Raw genomic sequence first — 25,800 nt, forward strand, 5'->3', positions numbered from 1 at the left:
AGACAAAAATGGCCAAGTACTATGCAAACAGCCCTTTCAAAAAGCAAATATCAAGTTAAAGTAACATTTATTATATATGGAATATTTACAAATAGTTATTTTTTTATATACAGTATATGTTACTTTATACACATATATATATATAATATTAATGGTGCTACAGCATAATTTACATTTCTTGTGTGAATTTGGAGTCATCCACTTTCATTCCCATGAATGTATATGAAAGTAGAGAAGTAAACATTAACAAGCTTTTAATAATGGTAATCATGAACTGAAATCAATGCATGTTGTAGTAAATAGTCTACACTCTGCTTATGGACATAAGCATATGTAGTGTATGTGACATAGTATTATTGCTCGCCAGTAACTATGTATATGTTATATTGCACGCACCTCGATGGAAGATCCAGATTCAATGTAGGTGTTCTACTTTCAATTACACATATGAAAATATATAATATATTTATTTATTTTTATAATATGGATAAAGTGCTCTGCTTTACCTCATGTTCTTTTCTGCCTGAAACTCAACAATAACATTAAAATAATTGGAATAAAAACAATGCACAAGAAATGGCAAAAACATAATCTAACAACAAGTGAAAAAGGCAAGGTTACTTCACAACTGAGGAGTAACTTAAAAAGTTTGTCAAAGCTTGGGGAGCATGTCTTCAGTTATTCTATCTGACTACAGTATTATGAATCCTCACAGTGCGCAATGTCTGAGGATTTTTCGGTGTTGGGCATGGGATCATAAGTATGTGATTTGCATATATGCAGTCATGTTCAGACTAGATGTGCCTCACTCAATATAAGTGAATTAAGAGAGTTTGGACAAGTCTAGTCGTAATGTGGCCCGAAGTATGCAAATTGCATACTGGCGATCACATGACCACTTGATTCCAGTGCCAGCACCATAGAATCCTGACAAGCAAGCACACTGCTTGCTGTGTGTATTCACAGGTTTGCAGCTACATAGAGTGTACAACCACTTTAAAGTTCCTGTGCCTAATCCAAAATCTGTTTTCGGGCTTAGCAAATATAACAAATTATGTATGAAACTTATCTCATCAATGTTGACCAAAACCTTTTGCACCTAATCAAAATTTAAGCCCCCAATACATATTAGATAGCTATTAGTGCAACAGCTAAAATTCTCAACTTCCCCATAAACAGGGTCCATCGGCTCAGCCGAGTGCTCCTGTGTCCTCTACGACTCCTTTAACAGCGGTGGATTTCCTGGAAAATTAAAGATCGGCCAATGGAAATCAGATGAGCCGGATCCTTCTTCCGTGTTAGATTATTTGCTGGGGAAGAATCAGGAGGCCCCAATACACATGAGAATGTGTATGGGTGTCTTTAGGGTCCAAGCAAAATTGTAACTCTTCAACCCTCTAAACATCTACTACTGCTTACCATATGGCAAAAAGGTCCAAACAGAGAAATACTTTTAACAATTATTGTAAATCAATGATATCCAAATATAAGAATCATTAAAGATAATGTATAATGTTGTTTTGAAAGAGAAAAGAAAAAAGATACAATGCACACAAGGCAAATTGAAATATGTCATAAACGTGAAATTAGAAGTTAAGTTCTTGATTTAAAGTTTTTGTTTCTTTCAGTTCATTTTTCCTTTAGTGGGTTTTTTTAGTTAATAATTATCTGTACAAGGTAAACATTTTTAATTGCTTTAAATGGATTGTCCGCCTTAAGCCGGAGTCACACTTGTGAGTGACTTGTTACAGTCTTGCATTGGCACCACCCGGCACAGCCACACACTCTCCGGACAGGAGCATCTCAGCTGCATAGAAATACATGCAGCCAATCTGCTCCTGTCAGAAGAATGTGCGGCCGTGTTAGGTGATGCCGTTGAGAGACTTGCGCGAGTCACTCACAAGTGTGACTCCGGCCTTAATCAAATTTAAAAAAACAACTAAGCTTTACTTACCCTCCAGAGTTACAGCCCTGTTTTTTTTACCAATGTCACAGTCTCCATTGTTTGGCTGCAGCAGTTCCTTTAGCCAATCACTGTTTGGCTGCAGAATGAGTATCAATTATCTCTGAACTACATCGCCAACATTGACATTGGTTGGAATATGATGTTGATACTGCAGCCAAAGAATAGAACTGGAGAAAGTGGTAGATTTGCAACACTGGACAAAAGGAAGGTAATTAAAACTCCGATTGTTTTTTCTACAACAAGGAAGAAGTTTTGTGAAACGGAACAGTCCCATTCATTAAATTTTCATCCTAATGACAAGCACGTTGCCTTGAAATATCTTCCTATACTAAAATTGCCTTAATTTGTTGGGAAAATAAAATTAATTGACATTAGTTTTTGATAACTGAATTTGTACATTTATTCCACTTTCCACGTATTACACTTATTTCCACTTCATTCTTTATAAATATGTAATAACTTCTCATGCTAAACTTGTAATACTAAAAACAGTAAAAAAAGGTTGCAATGGTTGTTTGCAGTAAAGTGCTACTACATGTATCATGTTCAGATTAGTAAACAATTCAGACACTTTTACATTATAAACTCGCCTGAAACCTTAAAAGCAAAAAAAAAAATCTGTAAAAGTTGTTTTAGAGAGTTTTATAAATTTACTTATAGTCATTTGTTGTTGCTCTTAAGCATTTAAAGTGGTTGTTAATAGAAGGTTCCTTTTACATTGATGTAATTTCTGCACATTTCTGGAGGAACATGTGCATGAGCATTAGGTTTCATGCATGTGGACTAATCATTTTAGTAAGTCACATGCACGATACCTGTATGTGTCCTATTTTACTTAATTTAATTTATTCCGTATATCTAATATTATACATTAAGCTAAATGCCCAAATTCATCAAAACCAATTTTGCCAGATTACTTGCGTAAATTCCTTTTGAAAAGTCTTATGGAGTTGTGTAAAAAAATGTTCAACTTTTGCCAGTTTCTCCCATCTCTGCCAATGTGGGTGGAGCTGGGGTGGGAGGGATGGGGGCATGGTGGAATGTTGAGCTGTTGAATTCCTTAGGCCTCATATCTTACTCTAGTCACAGACTGGAGTATAATTTCTGGTGTGGGACATGGAGGCGCACACCACTTGTCAGACACTCCTGATTCCATTGTCATAATTAAAAATGTCTAACTTGACTCTACCGCTCTTATGCTGATATATGTGTGTCTATGGTTAGAAACTATCAACTCTATATAATCTGCTCATGCAGATATAGTCCTTTAATTGGCACTTTACTGCTTATTTATGCACAATTTAATATTTTGGAAATAATTAGGGGACTTCAAGAAGAAAATATGATTGCAGGATTTAACTACACAATATTTGTAGTCTAACTACAGAGACACATAGATCTGCATAGGAGATATTTACACAAAACATAAAGATTTTTTTAATCAGACACTAGCACTTATTCCTTTTAAAGTGGCATGCAAAAGCGTGGGAACCCCCGACCAAAATTACTGTTGTTGTGACTAGTTAAGCAAGTTGAAAATTAAATGATTTCTAAAAGGCATAAAGTTTAAGAAGACACATTTCCCTTGTTTTTTAGGCAAAAACATTTTTTTCATCTTTTACATTGTAAAATTAACAAAAAGGAAAATGGGTTGATGCAAAAATGTGAGTTAGTACCTAGTCGCACCCCCATTGGGAAGTATCACAGCTTGTAAACACCTTTTGTAGCAGCCAAGAGTCTTTCAATTCTTGTTTAAGGGATTTCCATTCTTTCTTGGAAAAGTCTTCCAGTTCTGTGACATTCCTGGGTAATCTCATATGCACTGCTCTTTTGAGGTCTAGCCACAGATTTTGAATGATGTTCTGATCATGGGACTATGAGGGCCATTGTAAAACATTCAGCTTGCACCTTGTGAGGTAGTTTATTGTGGGTTTGGATGTGGGTTTAGGGTCATTATCAATTTGTAGAAGACATCCTATTTTCAACTTTAGTTTTTTTTTGCAAATGGTGTTATAGTTGCATTAAGAATTTGTTGAAATTTCATTGAAGCCATTCTTTTCTCTACCTATGAAATGTTCCCAGCGCCATTGGCTGCAACACAATGCTAAAGCATGATGGATCCATCCCCATGCTGAATGGTTGGCGATATATTCCTTCGCTGAAATTCTGTGCCCATTTTTCTCCACATCTACAATTGATCATTGTGGCCAAAGAGTTCTATTTAAACCTCATCTTTTTGCAGATATTTCTGAACAATAGAATAATGTACCACACCTCCAGAGTCATCTACACCTTCCTGAAAGTTTTTTGCCATCAGGTAGTTTTTCTGATTTGTCTCTTTAGCAATCCTTTAAGCAGCTCTCACAGAAATTTTGCTTGGTCTTCCAGAGATTATCTTGACCTCCATTATTCCTGATAACTGCCATTTCTTAATTACATTTCAAACTAAGAAAAGGGCATCTTGAAAGCAGTTTTCTATCTTCTTACAGCCTTCTCCTACTTTGTGGACTGCCACCATTTTTATTTTCAGAGCGCTAGGCAGCTGCTTAGAAGAACCCATGGCTGCTGTTTTTTGGCACATGGTTAGAGGCTGACTTTTTATAAAGCTGTGAAATTTTCATCACCTGGCCTTTCCTAACGATGCTAGTGAACAAGTCATAACCCTAACAGGCTAATTAAGGTCTAAAACCTTGGTCAAAGTTATCTGATCACACAAATCTCCACTTTTTGCATTGTCTGATTTGCCTTTTTAGACATTTTCAAATGTAAAATATGAAAATAAATTATTTTTTTTTGCCTAAAAGAGAAAACAAATGTGTCATCTTTAACTTTATGCCCTTTGGAGCTTTATTCATCTTTAACTTCCTTAACAGTTCACAACAACAGTAATTTTGACCAGGGTTGGCCAAACGTTTGCATGCCACTATATATTTTAGATACATTTGGGCAATAAAATGACAAGATGGTTATTATTTTAATAGAATAACAAATTTGTCTTTTCTGGGGATGCTTTAACCTTGACGTAGCCTCCTGCATGGTCACTCAGGGCCATCCGCACCCAGTTACGCTATTTTATAACCTTCTATGAACCCTGTGTTTTTGGATCTTTCCTATTACAGAGAAATCACCAATGTAACATGTCAATTAAAATGTCCAGTGGTCAACTTTAGGATGACAATGTTTCAACACAATGAGATAGTATTGGGAGATATTATAAATACATCTTTAGATATAAATATTCTCTTAAATCACGTTACATAATGCTGTCTTTTACAAATTTGCTTTAAATTACATTTTATATAAAATTAAATGGTCATTGACTGAACAGAACTGTAGTGCATTTCCACAAGCAGATTTTAGCAAAGGTTTTAATGTTTCTGACATACAAATTTCCCTGATCAACTTGTTAAATGCCACGACAGCAAAATGCTACAGAAAAAGAATCAATTCTTTTAGATGGAAAGAAAAAAAAATGAATCTTAAAAATTTAACATAAAAACATAGTTTTAATAACCTCCGTGAAATGTGTGGTACACCTAAAGTACAGAAACGGGAAGGGCTTTTTGTACATAAGCACATTGCATTATCATATAAAAGATTAACATTGTAGTTAACAAAATAGGATCCCAAAGAAGAAAATCAAAAATTGTCGCAGTAAAATGTGTTCTCTGTTAACAAGCAGCAGCCATTTTTCACATACTGCAATTACATCTTAATCCAAAGTGAAAATACTTTGCGGTCAAAAAGAAGCTTTTTTTCTTTTTATTATGTCAGGACTGCTACAGTATCTATTCAAAGATCATTCTAGTTATCAGAGCCCCATCCCCCCTCTTGTTAGGTAAGAGGTGCATACTGTACATGTCAATTCACAAGTTATTCGTCATACATACTAAAACAATCTATCTCAGTCTGAGAATGCCATTACATTGTTCGCATACAAAATGCCTATTCTACTTTGAAGGGACTAGCCCATCTATGGCAAGTTCCCTGTTCAGATAAGTGGCCCAATATACCAGGTTAAAAGTACCGAATAAGAGTGGAAAGACTATCCTAGACATTCTGTCAATTTTACTAACACTGTTGAATGTTTTCTTTGCCTCCTGTGGTTTTGCTTTGTTGGCATCTGCTGTCGCACTTTTTGATATTGTTGGAAGGGCTGAATCCTTAGTGATGTTTGGCGCATAGTTTGCTACAGCGACTGCATAGGCATTGTTTTTCTTAATTACAGATGCTTTCTCTTTTTTCTGAAACAAGAGTAAATGGATAAAAAGCTGTTATTTTTTGTGAAAACAAAAATGACAAAAAATATTTACATTTAAGAGAGTGTATATGGGATATTCACTTCCTTTTGACTATAAAGCCATGTGCTCAAAAGAAAATGTTCCTGCTGAATTTTCTGCAGATAATTCTGCAGGTTCACACAGCAGCTCCCTGAATGGTCCAAGATACTTGCCATAGCGGGCTAACCTGGACGTTATCATGACGTTATCATGATGATCTCTGGTTGCTATGGCAACAATCAGGCTCCTGTGATCACGATGTGGGTTCCTGATCGCATGGGAGAGACAGTGTCCTCCCTCTCCCAGCCCTTAAATGTTGTAATCACTATTGATTACAAGATTTAGGGCATTAAACAGCTGGGAGTGACACAGGAAACATCCCTGGCTGTGACAGATGGAGCTCGACTTTAACTTTATGCAGAGCTCCTGGTAGCGATTGTGAGGTGTGTTTATGTCATAGATTGTGAAAACCTATTCGACCACAACATAAACTTACTTCAAAGGCCGTGAAGGCGTTATAAGGACTAACTTGTAGTAGAGAAAATAGAGCTACTGGCGATAAAACGCATCAAATTTAACTGTCAGCAGCCAATATCATTAGATAATAAAAAACGCTCATTAATTAGATCCCCTGCCAACCGACCTACTGTGTATGGGGCCTCACGATTCTCTGATTCTCCCCCCTAATCGATACAATAGAAATTCAATGGCCAATGCTTTTGTTTTTCCTGGTCAGAAGCTAAAAGGGTCTGACAGTGCCTCTCTCTTAGAGAAAATGGGAAAGCTTGGCCAAGAGTGCCTGTTTATGGGATAATCAGGAGAGATACTGTAGCTGTCAGCCAAATGAGCATTCAGCTAACAGCTATGTAATGTGTATGGGTCATTTACAGGACCTGTAATCTCTGCATTCTTATTCTTATAGGCAGATTTTTAAACCCTTATTAGTCCGGAGTCACACTTGCGAGTGACTCATGTGTAATACGTGCGAGTCTTTAATCGCATCACCCGGCACGGCCTGCTGTTCTTCTGACAGGAGTGGGTCAGCTTCATGTATTTCTATGCAGCTGAAATTCTCCTGTCCCAAAAGCAGCAGGCCATGCCAGGTGATGCGATGCGAGACTCATATGTATTAAACGTGAGTCTCTCGCAAGTGTGACTCCGGACTGAAGGTAGGTTAACACTAGTGTATAAAAAAAAAAAAATCAGTCCGATTTTCATCCAACAAAATTAGATGATTTTTTTTCTCATTTGTCCTCCATGTGCAGTCCATTTGCTGTCCGTGTGCAGTCCGTTATTGGACAATAGCAGTTATTAATCATATACCAAACCATTTACAGTTTCCTATGTTAATGAATTGCAATTTATCCATAAAAATCGGGTGCAATATTGTGGCATCCGATTTTTTTTCTCGCACCCATAAACTTGTATGGGTGAGTTTTATCCAATTTTAGAGTTAAATGGCAGCATGCTGCAATTTTTTTTCTAATAATAAACAAATGAAGAAACAGAAAAAATTCCCACATAATGAAAAAAAGCATAAAAAAAAGCGTAAAATTTAAGAAGCTGAAAAAAATGCTAAACTTTTTTAACACACTAATTTATCTATTGAAGATAATGTTATGAGTAGAGATGAGCGAACCGGTCCCGGTTCGGCTCGAGGTCAGTTCGCCGGAAGGAGGTCCCGTTCGAGTTCGGTTCGTCGAACGTTCGACGAACCGAACTCGAACCGCATAGGAAACAATGGCAGGCATTCACAAACACATAAAAACACCTAGAAAACACCCTCAAAGGTGTCCAAAAGGTGACAAACAACTCACAACACAACACAAACACATGGGAAAGTGACAAGGACATATACTCATGCGAAAACAAAAGAGCAGGACAAGGAAAAAGAGGAGGACACACAGATATATGAGTATATGCAAGGAAACGTCGATGCTATTACTGTGCAACTTGAGCCCTGCTCATTTTAGGCTTCCAATCTGGATAAATTGCCTGAGCTTGCCACGTACGCCTTGGGGATCTTGTCATGTTCTGCAGCCTGCGTTCTCTCGGAACCTGTCTTCAGTGCTGCTGGGGGTCTGCTGGCAGATAAGCACACGTGTCTGTCCACTGACAATGTGGACATGGCTCTCAGAGGACTTTTCTTCCCCTGGGTCATCCAGGGGAGGCGAAAGGCACGCGTATTTTGAGAGTGCTTCATGCAAAGCATCTTTGTAAGCTTGAAAATGGGGGTCAACTGATGCCAGTCAAGTGGGGTGTGTGTGGCCCAGTTAGTGGAAACGAGGGAGACTGTGGTTGGAGTCCCCTCGCTTTTGAAAAAAGAACCAAGATGAACAAGTCATGGCTCTCAGAGGACTTTTCTTCCCCTGGGTCATCCAGGGGAGGCGAAAGGCACGCGTATTTTTGATAGTGCTTCATGCAAAGCATCTTTGTAAGCTTGAAAATGGGGGTCAACTGATGCCAGTCAAGTGGGGTGTGTGTGGCCCAGTTAGTGGAAACGAGGGAGACTGTGGTTGGAGTCCCCTCGCTTTTGAAAAAAGAACCAAGATGAACAAGTCATGGCTCTCAGAGGACTTTTCTTCCCCTGGGGCATCCAGGGGAGGCGAAAGGCACGTGTATTTTTGAGAGTGCTTCATGCAAAGCATCTTTGTAAGCTTGAAAATGGGGGTCAACTGATGCCAGTCAAGTGGGGTGTGTGTGGCCCAGTTAGTGGAAACGAGGGAGACTGTGGTTGGAGTCCCCTCGCTGTGTTTTACATGCTTTTAGAAGGGCATGACATGGCTTAGAGGTTGACTTTCAGCATCTGGAAACTGTTGGCTACCAAAATGCTGCCTTTCTAACCTTTTTAACCGAGGATTTTCGAGACCTTATGCCCATCGCAGTGCCCCAAGAGCCGATGCCCAGGCGCCACTCCTTCTCCAACAAAGGCGTGCACGCGCTACACCAGCATGTCGCACTAAACATCACTGATTCCTTGAGAAACTCTGTGTGACAGGGTGCATTTCACCACAGATAATTGGCAGAGTAAGCATGGACAGGGGCATTACATGTCGCTGACTGGGCAATGGGTTACTGTGGGGAGAGATGGAGAAGGGTCTGCTGTACAAGTCTTGCCGTCCCCACGAGTTGTGTCAATCCTTCTTCTGTATGTAGAAGTTAATACACTGCTTCTGCCTCTTCAACCTCGTGTGGGTCCTCCACCTTGGCCCAAACCCTGTGTGGTCAGGCCACCCTTCCTTGTAACTGCGCACAAGGAATACCACACACCTCCTTACTATGCTGGCAGCAGAGCTCAATGCCATCAGGCGGTCAAAGGTTTACTTTGAAATGTATGGGAAATGTGAGTCACACCGCTGAGAAGTTGTGGACGGGTAGCTCTGGAGACCGAGTTTCATCAATGGTTGTCTCCACTCAACCAGCAGCCAGGGAAGGCCGGGTGCGACAATGATGCAAACATGGGTGCGGCCCTTCACTGTGACAATGTGACACACGTGCCTTGTGTGGCTCACGTGTTGAACCTGGTTGTCCAACAATTTTTAAAGCACTATCCTGGCCCACATGGCCTTCTGCAGAGAGCACGGTGTAACGCCTTCCTTGATCCACACACTCAGATGGGCTGTAAATGATAGGCTAGAGGGAAGCCACTCACCAAGCAGGACCCCTAGAACCCTGAAACCCTTTAACCCCTATACAGGGATTAGGAATTACACAGGGCCCAAGGTGATCAATACCTGTGGAAGGCTGCAGTTCCAGAGAATAGTAGTCAGGCAGGGTCAAAACATTAATTGAGGAACAGGAACAGAATGGGACGGCCAGGACTTAATCAGAAAACAAGCAGAGGTGAAATGCGGATCGGCCAACAAGGTACATAAACAGCAAGCAGGAAAAGTAGTCAGGTAACAAGCACACAAAATCATAAAACTGAACTGGGGGTAAAAGTAACCAGAGGTTCAAAGCTATGTCTGGCAGTGGTCTGCAGACAGGATGGGCATAAAAAAGGGTGTGGTGTCTTCCCATTGGTTGTAGCTGAATGATGGTACTTCATCTGTGAGATACCCACCAGCTACATTCAGCCAGAGATTCTGCATCTGTCAAGGTAATGCAGCCCAGTGGGTGAGCATAACCTGCGTCCACCTGCGCTGCTGGCATCGACTACTCTCCCATCATCAGCACTATGCATGAAAGGAACACGTTGTCACCTGGCGACCGAAGTACAAATTGACGGAGCGGACTCCGTTGGTGACTTAACAGCCGTGTGCGGCAATGATGCAAACCTGGCTGCGGGCCATCGTCAGGGCAATGTGACACACGTGCCTTGTATGGCTCACGTGTTGAACCTAATTCTCCAGCAATTTTTAAAACACCATCCCGGCCTACATGGCCTTGTGCAGCGGGCACGCTCGCTATGTGCTCACTTCCATCGTGCGCACACAGCAGCTCAACAACTTTCGTCGCTACAGAAGTCTTTAGGTCTGGTGGTTAAACAAGGACCTATCAAGGACCTATGCACCCTTCTACACAGTTTACAAATGTCGACGAAGATGTTTAGCACTGGCGATGCCATTCTCAGCGTGACAATTCTGGTCATCTACATGATGGAGCACACTGTAATTATTATTCGGAGTCAGGTGTTGGGACAAGAGGAAGGGGAGGAAGTACAGGAGGAGTCATATGCGGAAGGGATAACAAGATCTACGAGGTCCAGATGGTCAGCGGCACCTAGGCGGCAGTCATGGTGAGGGAGAGGGATTAACAAGGGCGCATAGTATCAGCAAAAAGTGTTGAGGAAGGTGCAGGAGCCCATAAAGAAATGGAGGACGAACTGGCGATGGGCATGGAAGACTCAGCAGATGAGTGAGAGCTTGCTCACATTTCGGTTGTGCGAGGTTGTGGGGAGAGGGCAGAGGAAGGAGGCACGATTCTCACCTCTCTGCCACCAACACACCAAGGACTTGGTCCTCCTGGATGCACAAGACACATGAGCGCCTTCTTGCTGCACTACCTACAACATGACCCTCGGATTGTACGAATTCAAAGTAATCCTGACTACTGGGTTGCCACACTGTTAGATCCCCGGTACAAGACAAAATTTGGCAAAATAATTCCTGCCATAGAAATAGACTCACGTATACAGGAGTATCTGCAGAAGGTGGTACGCAATCTTAGATCTGCTTTTCCACTAAACACCAGTGCTGCACAGAGTGAATCTCAACGCTTTGTCATGGATAGGAGGAAATGGTCTTTTACTTGTCCACATCTGAGGGACCGAGGGCTGGCTGCTGTGCTGAGATGGTGTTGAGTACGGTGTCCCTGCAGAGTTGCACTTTTGGTCATATACCAAAATAAGTTGAAAAAGGACAGATGCTGGTGGAAAGGGGAACAGGTGTGTTGGAAAGGGGAAAAAAGTTTTTGTCCGTGGATTTGGTGGTTAAGCAACAGTAACATTTGCTGAAGAAACACCATCTGTTACAGTGGGACTGGCAGATTTGGATAAGGTGGTATATACTATGTTACCGCTATATACCGAAAATTATTAAGAAAAGAAAGAGAAAGGTATATATCCCCATCAGCAGTCAGTGTCCACCATGCTCCCAGTAGGAAAAGGAGAGGTTGGCAACTGGAAGGTTTGGTGGAGGATACAGAGCTGTGTGGCTATGAAACTAATAGTAGCCTGAACCGAGTTAGACGCCATTCGAATCTGGAGACTAGGAGCCCTGTTAGCGTCACAGGGTCCACATGCCCACCCAGCCCAGGAACTCCCTGTTAACAACACAGGGGCCATTGAGTACGCTGACCGTGTGCGTAGGGGCCACACCTGTGGACAGCAGGTGCATCAGCAGCAGCAGGCCTGTTAATGCCACTGGGCTGCACAAGCAGGACTGGTAGGACAGGAGCTGGTCTTAACCGTTCTGCGTTACCAACTGTGGTGGTGGCCTGCATCGACACCCTATCCCTGCCTACATCTGGCCTAAAGCTGCAATGGGTTCAACACATGGAGGTGTGCTCTTTCGGAGCATAATAGAAGACTGCACACCTCCTTGTTGGCTCCAGCCCCTTTTATAACCTGGGTCCGCCCCAAACCAGGGTGAACCACAATGCACCTCCTGGAGACAAAAGCAGAGTGACACGTCATGGGTGGCATAACTAGCGTCCTATTTGGAACCGCAACTTCAATGATGACCTCATGGCTGCCATGACCCAAACACCTCACCAGTCATCGTCTGACCATCAATAATGCGGTGACAAGTCATAGGGGCGGGCCTCTGCAAGCCATTTGGGAGTGGCCTGGCCACATTGTCAAGAGACCTGATGCCCTTTGGTCTATATGGGACCCCCACATCAGGGGCATGGCCAAAGAGTTCATTACCAAACATAGTCTCTGATGCAGTAAGTGCCTGAGCATGCTCAGTAGCATGAAATACAGTGTCTGAAAAAAGACTATCAGCTTTATGGTGTCTAGGCACAACACAGGACCTAGACCTGGCACGGAGTGCAAGTACCTGTGCAAAGAGGCTTTTCGCACTAAGTGTGGGAGCATGCGCTGTATCCCAAAATGAAGACTTAGCCTCAGCAATGGCACAGTCAGGCTGAGCATACTCACTGGCGAAACACTGTAGTTAGGCTGCGGCTGGGGTAAATCGGCACACGCATGCACACTAGCTGCCTCTCCACACTTAGACGTGGAGGAGAAAGCAGCCAGCTGGACAACCCAAGGCACAGCCCTAAATGGCAGCTGACGCCTGGGCGCAAATGAAACCACAGCAGGCTTCAGGTTACAGGTTTTGTAACAACAAATACCATCCAAAAGAACAGGTGTACTTCTTCCCATGGATAATCTGATATGATCCTTTTTTTCACGGACACAACCATCGCTAACAAATGTAGATGAGGCCAAAACAGCAGCTGCTTCAATGGATCTGAAGTGCTCCATAAAGTGGCCTGTCCTCCACCCCAATTTCAAGATCCCAAATACTCCATTCCTCTGTGGTGTCAATCCAATCGCACTTGCTTCCTAACAGCTCTCAAGTTTCCACCAGCCCTGCTGAGTATGGGGTAACAGAGATGGTTGAGTTTGCATAGCTGTTCAGTCGCACTATAGCCTGGGAATCAGAGGTCTGCTCCAAAGCTGCAATGAGTACAGACAAGGAAGTTATTATTATTTTTATTATTATTGATTTATAGAGCACCATTGATTCCATGGTGCTGTACATGAGAAGGGGGTTACATACAGAATACATATACAAGTAACTATAGACAGACTGGTACAGAGGGAAGAGGGCTTACATTCTAAAGGATTTTTGAGAGGAGACAGTAGGAGTGGTGTAGGTTGAGCGTCAAGTACGTATTGTGGTGGTGTCATTGAAGGTTATAGTCATTTCTGAACAGATGAGTTTTCAGATTCAGTTTGAAGTTTGCGGGTGTAGCAGATAATCTAACGTGTTGAGGTAGCGAGTTCCATGAGACAGGGGAAATGATCTGCGCAAATGGCCAGAAGCTTTGTGAGTGGGATCCAGGCCCCGATGAAGAAGGTGCTGAGCCTAATCTACACCCTCATTTCCAAAAAGTAAATCCTCCTGGTGGAGACAATGGGGAACATAATGAGGAGCACAGATACCTGATTGGAATGACAACTTTACTATTCGGTCAGGGCAGGAAGAGGTTGTCTCGGAGGACTCAGGACGAGGGGAATGAAAACACACAGGGTTATTGATGAGGTTGGACACCACACTTACTGTCAAACCAAAGTCAGCCAGTCGATGAGGTCAGCAGAGGAGGTGGAGGAGGATGGTACTGACGACGAGGTTACGTTGTGTCTTCCTGGCCAGAGACAAAGTACTGGAAGCACGTCAACAACTGAATCCTGGACCACAACTTTAACTCTGAGCAGAAGTCGTGTTGGCTATGCAGGTCGCATGGGCTGTAAGCCTTGCCTAGCCTGTGAATTTTTGGACATCGCAAAGGATCACCCAAGTCATGGAATCTGTAAGATTTGTCAACAATCTGTAAGTAGAAGGCAAAAACTCACACCTTTGAGTAGTTCCTCCATGAAGTGTCACATGGATATGAATTGATAGCGTGAAGGTGTATTGCTCAGCTTTAGCCACTGTCAATGCAACATGCTTATTTGCCATTGCATGCATTGTTGCAGACTACACACAAGGGGCTGCTGTTTTTTTGGATCTGCCTTTGTTTGGTCACTATAGCAATATCAAATTGCTCTTCAGATGTGGACTTGGAGATGCTGTCTATGAACAGAAGGAAAAGCTAAAGGTGTGTGTTACAGCAAGGAGCCACCAAGGAAACACTTCGTTCAATTGTGAGGGCAGTCATGTTGTACTTTGATGATGAGCCCCGTAATGCCAGTGAGCAGCATCCTGTGCAACAGACCAACATTCTTACAGTGCTGTCTATACTGTTTACCGTGAGAGGAGCGTAAAGTCTGTATTTCGGGAAACTGGACATCAGAGTACCCGGGTACGGTAGGCTGTGCCCAGGCAATAATGCGGGCATGCAACACTTTGTTTTATTAGCAAAACACATATCTGTTCTGAGTAGGCCGACTATATAGACAATAAGACTTGCTGCCTCTGCACTGTCAAATTGTCACGTACAGTTTAAATCATAGAGGGACAGCAACACATGTTTGCATTGACTGTTGCTTTTCAAGATTTCCATGACTGTGTTGCAGAGCTGTGTGGTTAGCTTTCACACTGTTATCATCTGCATTATCTGTGAGGCTTCAGCTAACAAGGGTATTCAGGGGGGGTAATGTGTTTTGACTATGTTTAGGTAGATAACTTGGAAGCTCTTGTGATGCGCCACTGGTAAGTCGTGTTCAAACACACACACACACACACACACACGCACAAACACACAATTACTGCTACACAGAAGGATTAGCAGGTAGTAGGCAACAGAATAGATTGTTCAATTATTTAAATTGTATGCATGGTTCTTATTGTTTGTTTTGGTAAAGTTAAACAATCATTTATCAACCCAACTGCCTAGAGTCCTTTTCCTGTTGCCTGGTTTTGCTGCATACTGGGGAGCCCACCCTGTACACAACTTAAAATGAAGCATAAGTTGCAATGTGAATTTCACTGTGCTACAATGCGGCCTAGCGTGCCTGTGCAACCACCGCCTGCCCCATCAAGTGCATCTGCGTGCTCTTCATCCTCTGTGACTGTGGGGACAGCAGTCACACATGGTTTTTCACACTGAACTTCCACTCCTTTACCCGCAACAGGGAGTGTGATTGGCAGGTCATCACTTGTTTTGGAAGTGGAAACAGAAGGTATTGTTGAGCTGTCAGACATAGAGAGAACCATCATTGGATGCAGGCTACATTATATCCACGCCTGCACCTTCGTCACAGATTGGCTGGACTACCTGCAGTTAATAATTGCATTCCAGAAATGGAAAGGAGTGTAGAATGCACATGTGTTGTACCTTGCTTGGCAGCAAAGGAACACTAACTTAGTATTCCAGACAATTTTAGGATGGCAGAAAAAGAGTCAGCTCTTTGGGCAAATTAAATAGCGTGGCAAAAGTGGACAGATGGGTACAGTGGCCGTGTTCTGTGGGTACCAGGACAGTAAAAGAAGCCTCACTTTCTATCCCTCCTAATGATCAAATGCAGCAAGGAATTCCCTGAGTTTGCTATAAAATTAGCATAGCTAAATGTGCATGAGGGTAGAATGCAGAGGTGCTTGAGATTGCTTGGCACAAGTGGCACAATAAAGGAGTCCAACAGCCACTTTTTGTATGCCACTAAATGGCAGTATTTTTTGCTATCATTATAGCTTACTAAAAACAGAGCAGGAGGGTGTCCTGCACAGGTGATAGAAATAGCTTGGCACCAGTGGGGCACTAATGGAATACAACAGCCAGTTCTATGATGCCACTAAATGGCAGTATTTTTTGCTATCATTATAGCTTATTAAAAACAGAGCAGGAGGGTGTCCTGCACAGGTGCTAGAAATAGCTTGGCACTAGTGGGGCACTAATGGAATACAACAGCCAGTTCTATGATGCCACTAAATGGCAGTATTTTTTGCTATTATTATAGCTTATTAAAAACAGAGCAGGAGGGTGTCCTGCACAGGTGCTAGAAATAGCTTGGCACCAGTGGGGCACTAATGGAATACAACAGCCAGTTCTATGATGCCACTAAATGGCAGTATTTTTTGCTATCATTATAGCTTATTAAAAACAGAGCAGGAGGGTGTCCTGCACAGGTGCTAGAAATAGCTTGGCACCAGTGGGGCACTAATGGAGTACAACAGCTACTTCTTGTATGCCACTAAGTTTACTCAATTTTTGGTATTATAACGTCTTAGTAAGTAACAATGAGTTTGAGTGTCCAATGCAGGCAGAGGTGCTGCAAATATCTTTGCACTACTGGGGCAATACAGCAGTCCAACAGCCACGTTAAGGATGCCACTAAGTTCACTCAGTGTTTGCTAGTATAATGGCTTAGTAACAATGAGTTTTTGTGTGCAATGCAGGCAGAGGTGCTGCAAATATCTTTGCACTAGTGGGACTATACAGAAGTCCAATAGCCACGTTTAGGATGCCACTAGGTACACTGAGTGTTTGCTAGTATAATGGCTTAGTAACAATGAGTTTGAATGTGCAATGCAGGCAGACGTGCTGCAAATATCTTTGCACTAGTGGGACTATAGAGAAGTCCAATAGCCACGTTTAGGATGCCACTAGGTTCACTCAGTGTTTGCTAGTATAATGGCTTAGTAACAATGAGTTTGAGTGTGCAATGCAGGCAGACGTGCTGCAAATATCTTTGCACTAGTGGGACTATAGAGAAGTCCAATAGCCACGTTTAGGATGCCACTAGGTTCACTCAGTGTTTGCTAGTATAATGGCTTAGTAACAATGAGTTGGAGTGTGCAATGCAGGCAGAGGTGCTGCAAATATCTTTGCACTAGTGGGACTATACAGAAGTCCAATAGCCACGTTTAGGATGCCACTAGGTTCACTCAGTGTTTGCTAGTATAATGGCTTAGTAACAATGAGTTGGAGTGTGCAATGCAGGCAGAGGTGCTGCAAATATCTTTGCACTAGTGGGACTATACAGAAGTCCAATAGCCACGTTTAGGATGCCACTAGGTTCACTCAGTGTTTGCTAGTATAATGGCTTAGCTACAATGAGTTTGAGTGTGCAATGCAGGCAGACGTGCTGCAAATATCTTTGAACTACTGGGGCAATACAGCAATCCAACAGCCACGTTAAGGATGCCACTAAGTTCACTCAGTGTTTGCTAGTATAATGGCTTAGTAACAATGATTTGGAGTGTGCAATGCAGGCAGAGGTGCTGCAAATATCTTTGCACTAGTGGGACTATACAGAAGTCCAATAGCCACGTTTAGGATGCCACTAAGTTCACTCAGTGTTTGCTAGTATAATGGCTTAGTAACAATGAGTTGGAGTGTGCAATGCAGGCAGAGGTGCTGCAAATATCTTTGCACTAGTGGGACTATACAGAAGTCCAATAGCCACGTTTATGATGCCACTAGGTTCACTCAGTGTTTGCTAGTATAATGGCTTAGTAACAATGAGTTGGAGTGTGCAATGCAGGCAGAAGTGCTGCAAATATCTTTGCCCTAGTGGGACTATACAGAAGTCCAATAGCCACGTTTAGGATGCCACTAGGTTCACTCAGTGTTTGCTAGTATAATGGCTTAGCTACAATGAGTTTGAGTGTGCAATGCAGGCAGACGTGCTGCAAATATCTTTGCACTACTGGGGCAATACAGCAGTCCAACAGCCACGTTAAGGGTGCCACTAAGTACACTCAGTGTTTGCTAGTATAATTGCTTAGTAACAATGAGTTTGAGTGTGCGAAGGGCAGGAGGGTACAGAGGCGGGGTTGTGGGTGTCTGGGTAGAGGAAAGGAAGCCTGCCTTTCTATCCCTCCTAATGGGGAAATGCAGCGAGGAAATCCCTGACCTTAGCTACACAGACGCTGTCATCTTGTGTAGCTGTTAAACTCTGTTTTCAGGACCTGTCACCTATGGCTCTGACCCTGCCGGTATGAGCCCTTAAAAGGACTGATAGAAAGTGCTATCCCTATTCTGTACAGCGCTGTGTATGGAGCGTATACAGCAGTATCGGCGATAGGAGCTGCGCCAGTGATGTCTGACACCAAGGACGCAAAAGGCAGATAATGGCGTGCTGGAGGAAAATGTCCGGTTTTATAATGCAGGGACATGTGACATGGACATCCTATCACACATGCTGTTGCTTCTCTGGCTAAAAGTTCACTTAGCTGTGTGTGTGTCTGGGATTGGCTTACATGCTGGCCCTCCCCACTACACGCACGCGCTTAGGGAAGGAAGACAAGGAAAAAAAAAAATGGCGATCGCCATTATCCAAACAGCAGTGATCTGAATGCGCTGTTCCCGCACACTATACACTGAAATGTCATAATAGTGTGAGTCACAGAGTGACTTACACTATTACAGCGGAAAGCCAGCTAGGAATTAGCTGTTTTTTTTGCTGCTAGAACCGTTCTCGAACGTATCTAGAACTATCGAGCTTTTGCAAAAAGCTCGAGTTCTAGTTCGATCTAGAACAGCCCCCAAAATCACTCGAGCCTCGAACTGAAGAACCTCGAACCGCGAACCGCGCTCAACTCTAGTTATGAGTAACTTTTCATGTTAAAAACATTTTTTTTATTCAAAGCATTAACAATTTGTCTATAAGAAACAGCTCTAGTTTAGCCAATATATGTTGTTATAGATTAACTAAAAAGAAAACAAATGTATCAATACATTTGTTCACTATGGGTCAATAAATATATCAGACATATCTATGTTGTATTTTGTTGTGCTGTTTATGTCTTTTTTACAATTCTTAATAAATATTTTTAATATTTTCAATAACATGTTTGGATTATTTATCTGGTTCTTGCTCTAGCCAAAATTTTGTTGTTTTTTGATCGTTCCTTTGAGTGGTTTAACCAGAAAAAATGGAGGGGTTCATCTCAATTTGAGGAGACCCCCGACATTACTGAATCACTTATGTGTCAAATGAATCTTGTATTGAATATCTATGTATATGGTAAATGAAGCAAAAGATTTCCAAATGTTTTTTTCTAAAGAAATATCTAATTACTTGAACTAAATGGTGAAACGACAATAAACACAGTAGGACTAAGAAATTGCCCCTCCTGAAATTGGTAATTACAGAAGACATACACATCTATTTTTTCCACTAAAATAATTTTCTTACCTTTTCATTGACAACACTTTTTCCATCCCATGCCCATCCTCTTTTTGTAAAGTAGTTAACAGTGGCAAATTCTATCAAAGCTGAGAAAACGAAGGCATAACAGACAGCAATGAACCAGTCCATAGCAGTAGCATAAGCTACTTTTGGCAAAGAGTTTCTAGCGCTGATGCTGAGTGTTGTCATGGTCAAAACAGTTGTGACACCTAGAAGCAAAAATAAAATATCAATCAACGTCTTTGAAGAAAAGGTGCATGACTTCACTTTGGGTCTTATGATAAATGGAATGGTTGAAAGTTTTGTACAACTTGAGGGTCCAAAAACAACATTAAGGTAGGAAATAAATTAGGATGAAAAATATAAAAAAATATAATAAGAATGCACAATAACTGGAATATAAATTAGTGATCCAAAGTTATATATTCACAGTTACACTACAAGGCTAAATTGACAGAGGTTTTTTTTGTAAAAAGGCTATTTTTTATGTAGACTTGTTCTAATCTAATTTTCTTAAGAAGAGTTCTGCTCCTCAGCCTCTCAGCTTCCTGCCTGCTGAGGCATGGAGTGCACACATGAAGACTGACAGTACAGATAAGTGGGATGGTTGAGCTGCTCTTCGATCTGCTTTCTCTCAGATGATGCAAGAATAACTATATCTCTGCATCATCTGAGCACTGCAAATACCCTGAAGCTGGCTGTCCAGCAGAGCTTACAAGCTCTATAACAAATAGGTGGCAAGTTGTCTCTCCTTTCTTAGGAAACCAGCCACTCTCAGAGACTGTAGAGGTGTCCAGTAATCTATGCAACAAACAGTAAACTGGAGAGATGATTTTTATCCCCTCCATGACGTACTGATGGGCGTACTGGTACATCCAAGGTTGTATCCCTCCCTTTAATATGGGCTCACATACTGAGCCCGCATCTTTGCCTGCACATGTTGGTTGCAGTAAAGCCATGATGGCAGCCTGTAGCGGTGGCTCCGTGCAACGGACGAGATCACCAAGAGGTCAAAGTGCCTGTGGTCTGCAAGAAGCAGCTGAGGACACCACGGGAATAGAGAACAGGTGAGAATACTTTTTTTTGTGGGAACCTCACCTGAGTATAAGCCAAGGGGGGGTATTTTCAGCATAAAAAATGACCTGAAAAACTCGGCTTATACTTGAATATATATTGTACGCTGCCTCTCAGATCTTGCACATATGTCGTTTCATTACAGCCCTTAGGAGTGAGATCTGAGCGGTAGAGTCTTGGAGACAGGTAGGGCTTATAAATTAACTAATTATATGCCCTATAAGATGACCCTTGACTTTTGAGAAGATTTTCAGGGGTTAAAAAGTCATCTTATACGCTGGAAATTACGGTAATAATCTTACTAGTATATTAACAGATGTCTATCAATGATCCTCTAGTACAGGGTGGCTACCTATGCTGGTCATTGTTTCTTTTTTTGATGCTGAGATTTTCACACCTTCTGTCTTATGCCTTTGTGCCACACCTATGTTCATACTAACTATACAGTGGGCTGTTGAGCGCTTTAGATCAACTTAGGGCATTTTTATATATTTGTTTGTCTTTTGTGTAGCCAGGAGGTGTAATGAGTATTCCTTATTTAAAGTTATATTTTATTAGCTCTACATTTGCTTTAGGTGTGATAACTCTGTTGTGGACACTTTCATCCTAATCTGGTGATGCCAGCTAATGGATATCATGTCATCACGCCTACAGGAGTGTAATAACATAGAAAGAGGGCCAACTAGTCAGGGAAACTAATTAGTTAATGGCCTAATTAGCATAGGAAAAGCTAGGTTTCTAAAGCTGGGTTTACACACTGCAACATCTCAAACGACATCGCTGTAACATCACCAGTTTTGTGACGCAATAGCGATGTTGTTTGCGATGTTGCAGTGTGTGAATCCTATCAGCGACCTGGCCCCTGCTGTGAAGTTGTAATCGTTACAAATCGTTCAGGACCATTCCTAGGTCCTTTGTTTCCCGCTGTGCAGCATGAAGTTTCAGTGTGTGAAGCCTTTTCAGCGACTTTGTTAGCAACTTCCCTTTCAAAAGGCTGCTTATCAACGTCCCCAACAACCAGCTAGGTCGCTCTGCAGGTCCGGATCGCTGTTGAGTTGTTGGCCAGGTTTGCCTGTTTGAACGCTCACCAGAGACTTAGCAGAGACTTAGGGAGGTCGCTATTGCGTCACCAAACCGGTGACGTTACAGCGATGTCCTTTGCGATGTTGCAGCGTGTAAACCCAGCTTAAGTCACTTTTTTTAAACATTCAAATTAGTGAATAGAGATAAGCAGGGCTGGTTAGACAGGGAATTTAGGCAGATAGCCCTGAATGCTGCTGGGTTGGAGGGCATAGAAAACTTGACAGGTTCTCTTTAATCATTTTTAGTTATGTTTGTTTTGTATCTTAATATGTATGGCTAAACTATTATGTTTATGATTTTCAATTGCTTTTAAATGTTTTCCATTGGCTTAGCTAAAACAATAAACTGCAAAAAATCTAGTAAAATGAAAACAAGCACCACAAAAACATTTATGTGAAGGAAGTCTGAAATGTATTTTAAGGTATGCTTTCAATACTGTATATGTACTTTAAATTATACTAATGATAAGCTGTTAAGTGATTATATTATTTGAAGCATGCAAAGCACTTCAATAATAATATATTATGTGTACAAAAGATAGGGGACAAAAGACAATTCAGAGGGGTGTATTTGCTTGGATTGGCATTTCCTACACTACTTCTACAGTAGTCCAATGTATGCTGGCAAAAATGGAAAAAGTTTAAAAAAAAAATTTTCAACTTTGATTGAAAAACAATGATACTTGGATCAGAACTGTGATTTACGACAGTTTCTGGTTTAATTTATATTATAACCTTTAGCCAAGCAACAATAGTGGTGTGGAAATTTAAAGAGTAGGTAAACTTTTTTTTTTTACTACTTTGTCCAGCATAAAAAATTGTATAAGTTTGCAAATCATATGTGTATCACTAACTTTGGGAATAAACCTTCAGCACCCAGATGAGTAGGCTCTAGAAAAGCAAGGATTTCGAAAGACACTTGCAAGCATTTTTTTTTTACAGGAAAGAAGTCAAATTCCCTAACAAAATGATTTGCAAACTTTCAGAACTTCCATGCAGGACAAAATAGTTAAAAAAAAAAGTTTAGTCACTCTTTAAAAAGAAACAAAAATTGAATTCCTGCATTACTTTTTAGGGAACAGCTGGAATCTTCTGAAATAGATATTCTAGAGGACAAAATTAAACATTAAAAACTGCTCTCAACTTTTATGAAAGCATTGCAGTGATTGCAAAACGTGCAGAAATTCTAACAATTAAAATGTCATAAAAAGCTTCTGAAATTGTCTTACATCAACCATAAAAGATCTAAGAACCAAATTAAAGTTGAGCTAATTAGTTTTACTGTCGAACAAATGCCCTTTTCACTCCGTATTTTATAAAGTGTTGTACAAGCTTTTTGTTTTGCTATGTGCATGTCATGTGGGTGAATACAGGTATAGATTGCAAACCTTCAGGATAAAAATACTTGCATACATTTAACACAATTCTTCTTCCTCTAAAAAAAAACCCCAGTTTGATCTAGGAATATATATAAAATATGACAAAAAGTAATCCTCAAAAATAGAAAATATAAGCATGACAGCATATATTCCAGATAAAAATGCTAATTAGATGTGCTTTTTGATAAAGTATTTCAAGGTGAAATCAACAAAAATAACAAAAATAGAATTTTCACAGAAAAAAAATATAACTAAAATATACATACAGCTTTGTCAAAAATTAAGAGACCCCTGCAAAATTGTCAGTTTTTCTGATTTTTCTCTTTCTAGGCATATTTTTTAGTAAAATGTAAATTGTTATTTTATTCTATAAACTACTGACAATATATCTCTGAATTTCCAAACAATAAATTTTGTATTTATTTTCTGAAAATGAGAAATGGTCAAAATAACAAAAACATGCATTACTTTAAAACACCTCAATTAATGCAAAGAAAAGACGTTCATAATCATTTAGAAACAACAATACTAATAATGTTTTAACTCAGGAAGGGTTCAGAAATCAATATTTTGTGGAATAACCATGATTTTTAATCACTGCTTTCATGCATCTTGTCATGGTTTCCACCTGTCTTTCACACTGCTTTTGGGTGACCTTAAGCCACTCCTGGTGCAAAAATGTTTGCAGTTCTTCTTTGTTTGATGACTTGTGACTATCCATCTTCCTCTTGACTACATTCCAGAGGTTTTCAATGGGGTTCAGGTCTGGAAATTTGGCTGGCCATGACAGGGCTTTAATGTGGTGGTCCTTAATCCACACATTGATTAACCTAGCTGTGTGGCATGGCACATTATCCTGCTGGAAAAAAACAGTCCTCAGAGTTGTGGAACATTGCCTGAGCAGAAGGAGGCAACTGTTTTTCCAGGATAACCTTGTATGCGGCTTGATTCATACGTCCTTCGCAAAGTTTAATCTGCCCAATTGGACCATAGAGGACTGGAGTAAGGTAGTCTTCTCTGATGAGTCTTATTTTCAGTTTTGCCCAACACCTGGTAGTCTAATGTTTATACAGAGGCCTGGAGAGGCGTACAAGCCACAGTGTCTTGCACCCACTGGGAAATTTTGTGGAGGATCGGTGATGATCTGGGGATGCTTCAGAAAGGCTGGAATTGGGCAGATTAAACTTTGCAAAGGATGTAAGAGCCGATATAAGGAGTTAAAGACATCATCACACCGGCTGACACTACGGGTGCAGCTGTTAGAAAATCCAAAAGCAGAAAAATCTGCAGAAAATTCTGCCAAGACCAAGCCAGGTTATGCTCAAACCACCAAGAGATAGACCAACTTTTGTCCAGTTTCTTTTGTCGAGTGGCATGAGCCACATGGGGGAAACTTTTGACTGTATCAAAATGTTCCAAGACAGGAGAAGCTTCTCCAATTGTGCAGAAAATTGGCAAATAAAGGATGAACTAGCCAGTGAAACAATGATATTCACTGGGAACCCTCATCTTCTGTATATGGTATTCTATTCTTTCTCAGGAATTTAGTATGAGGAGCAAACTCCCTGTGTTTCATTAAGGTGTCAGCAGACAGGTCCGGGAATACCAGTAGTTGTGAGAATTTCACTAGCAGAATGGGCTTTTTCATGAGAGCTTGTAAAAAAGCCTTTTTCGTCTTATAAATATTAAGTCTTGCCAGGATATCCCGAGGAACATCAGGGAGGGATCTTGGCTTAGGCACTCTATGAATACGATCTACCAAGCAGTCTCTGTCATCAATATCAGGCAAATCCACGTCCAAAACATAAGCTCGTAAATTCCCATTAGTGAGCGACTCTGGTATGGCCCGTACCCTGACATTATTGCACCTGGACCTTTCCTCGTTTTCACAGGCTTTGCTCTGTAGTCCAGACACCACTTCTTCTAAGACATTTGCTTCAATTAAGTCATTGTGAGACTTAGTTCAACCATTTTTTCTTCCAAATGGGCTGTGTGATCCCCTATGGCACTGATTTGCCCCTTTAGCTCCTTCACCATACCTATCATATCTTCCTGCAGTGAAGATCCCAGGGCTACCAGGAGACTTTGCATCTTTTTTTAGTGAGCGGTATATCCATTGTGTCAGTTTGCACTTCCAGCAGCTCATCAGATTCTCAGCTAGTGGGGCAAAAAACAGTGGGGGAGGAGAATGCCACACACTCCTTTGCTGATCCTGCATCCCAAGGAAAAAAAGTCTGTCACTTTTGCTGGGACGCCGCGTTTCCATGCTCTCCCTGTAGTCATCATCACAGTCACGGCTGCGTCACCACGGATGAGTTTAGGGATAGTTGTACTGGAGTTAAGCCATCCAAAGAAAACTCTCTGAGCCGCTTTAGGGCCAACCTAGCTGTAGCTCAGAGCTATGCAGCTGATGCCATCAGCATTCAAGCCACACCACCATCTTTTTATTGGCCATCAGTTGAACCAGCTGATATTATTTTTCCCTAAGTAGCAGGATTGTTTTCTATTTACTGTTAGATTTTAGCTGGTGTCATAACTTTCCATTTCTTTTTCTACATCTCTTTTGTTCATGTGTTGAATATTTCTTCCCTGTGTTATTTCTCTTTATCAAGCCTAACTTCATTTATGGACATCTATGGTTTAATTTTTTTTGCCCTTGTGGATTGGATTGTTTTTTTCTGACAGCTGGTGAAAAATTCATGTCAATAACACCTTTAAAAATATATTTACGTAGAAAATATTTATTTTACCCTATTGTTCTATCTATACA

The 25,800-nt window shown here is 41.2% G+C and overlaps 1 protein-coding gene across 3 annotated transcripts in view; it reads right to left on the reverse strand.

The window, feature by feature from the left end:
- Positions 1–5,452: 5,452 nt before the first annotated feature.
- GABRA2 (gamma-aminobutyric acid type A receptor subunit alpha2) overlaps positions 5,453–25,800 on the reverse strand; it is a 300,771-nt gene continuing 280,423 nt past the window's right edge. For all 3 annotated transcript variants that reach the window (XM_075347008.1, XM_075347009.1, XM_075347010.1), the window contains exons 9-10: positions 19,502–19,704; positions 5,453–6,210 (exon numbers count right to left, since the gene is read on the reverse strand). In XM_075347008.1, the coding sequence (XP_075203123.1) occupies positions 5,917–6,210; positions 19,502–19,704 (497 nt within the window). In that variant the 3' untranslated portion in view covers positions 5,453–5,916. The remainder of the gene's footprint in view (positions 6,211–19,501; positions 19,705–25,800) is intronic.

Source organism: Anomaloglossus baeobatrachus, chromosome 1, assembly GCF_048569485.1.
Source record: "Anomaloglossus baeobatrachus isolate aAnoBae1 chromosome 1, aAnoBae1.hap1, whole genome shotgun sequence".
NCBI classification, from domain to species: domain Eukaryota; kingdom Metazoa; phylum Chordata; class Amphibia; order Anura; family Aromobatidae; genus Anomaloglossus; species Anomaloglossus baeobatrachus.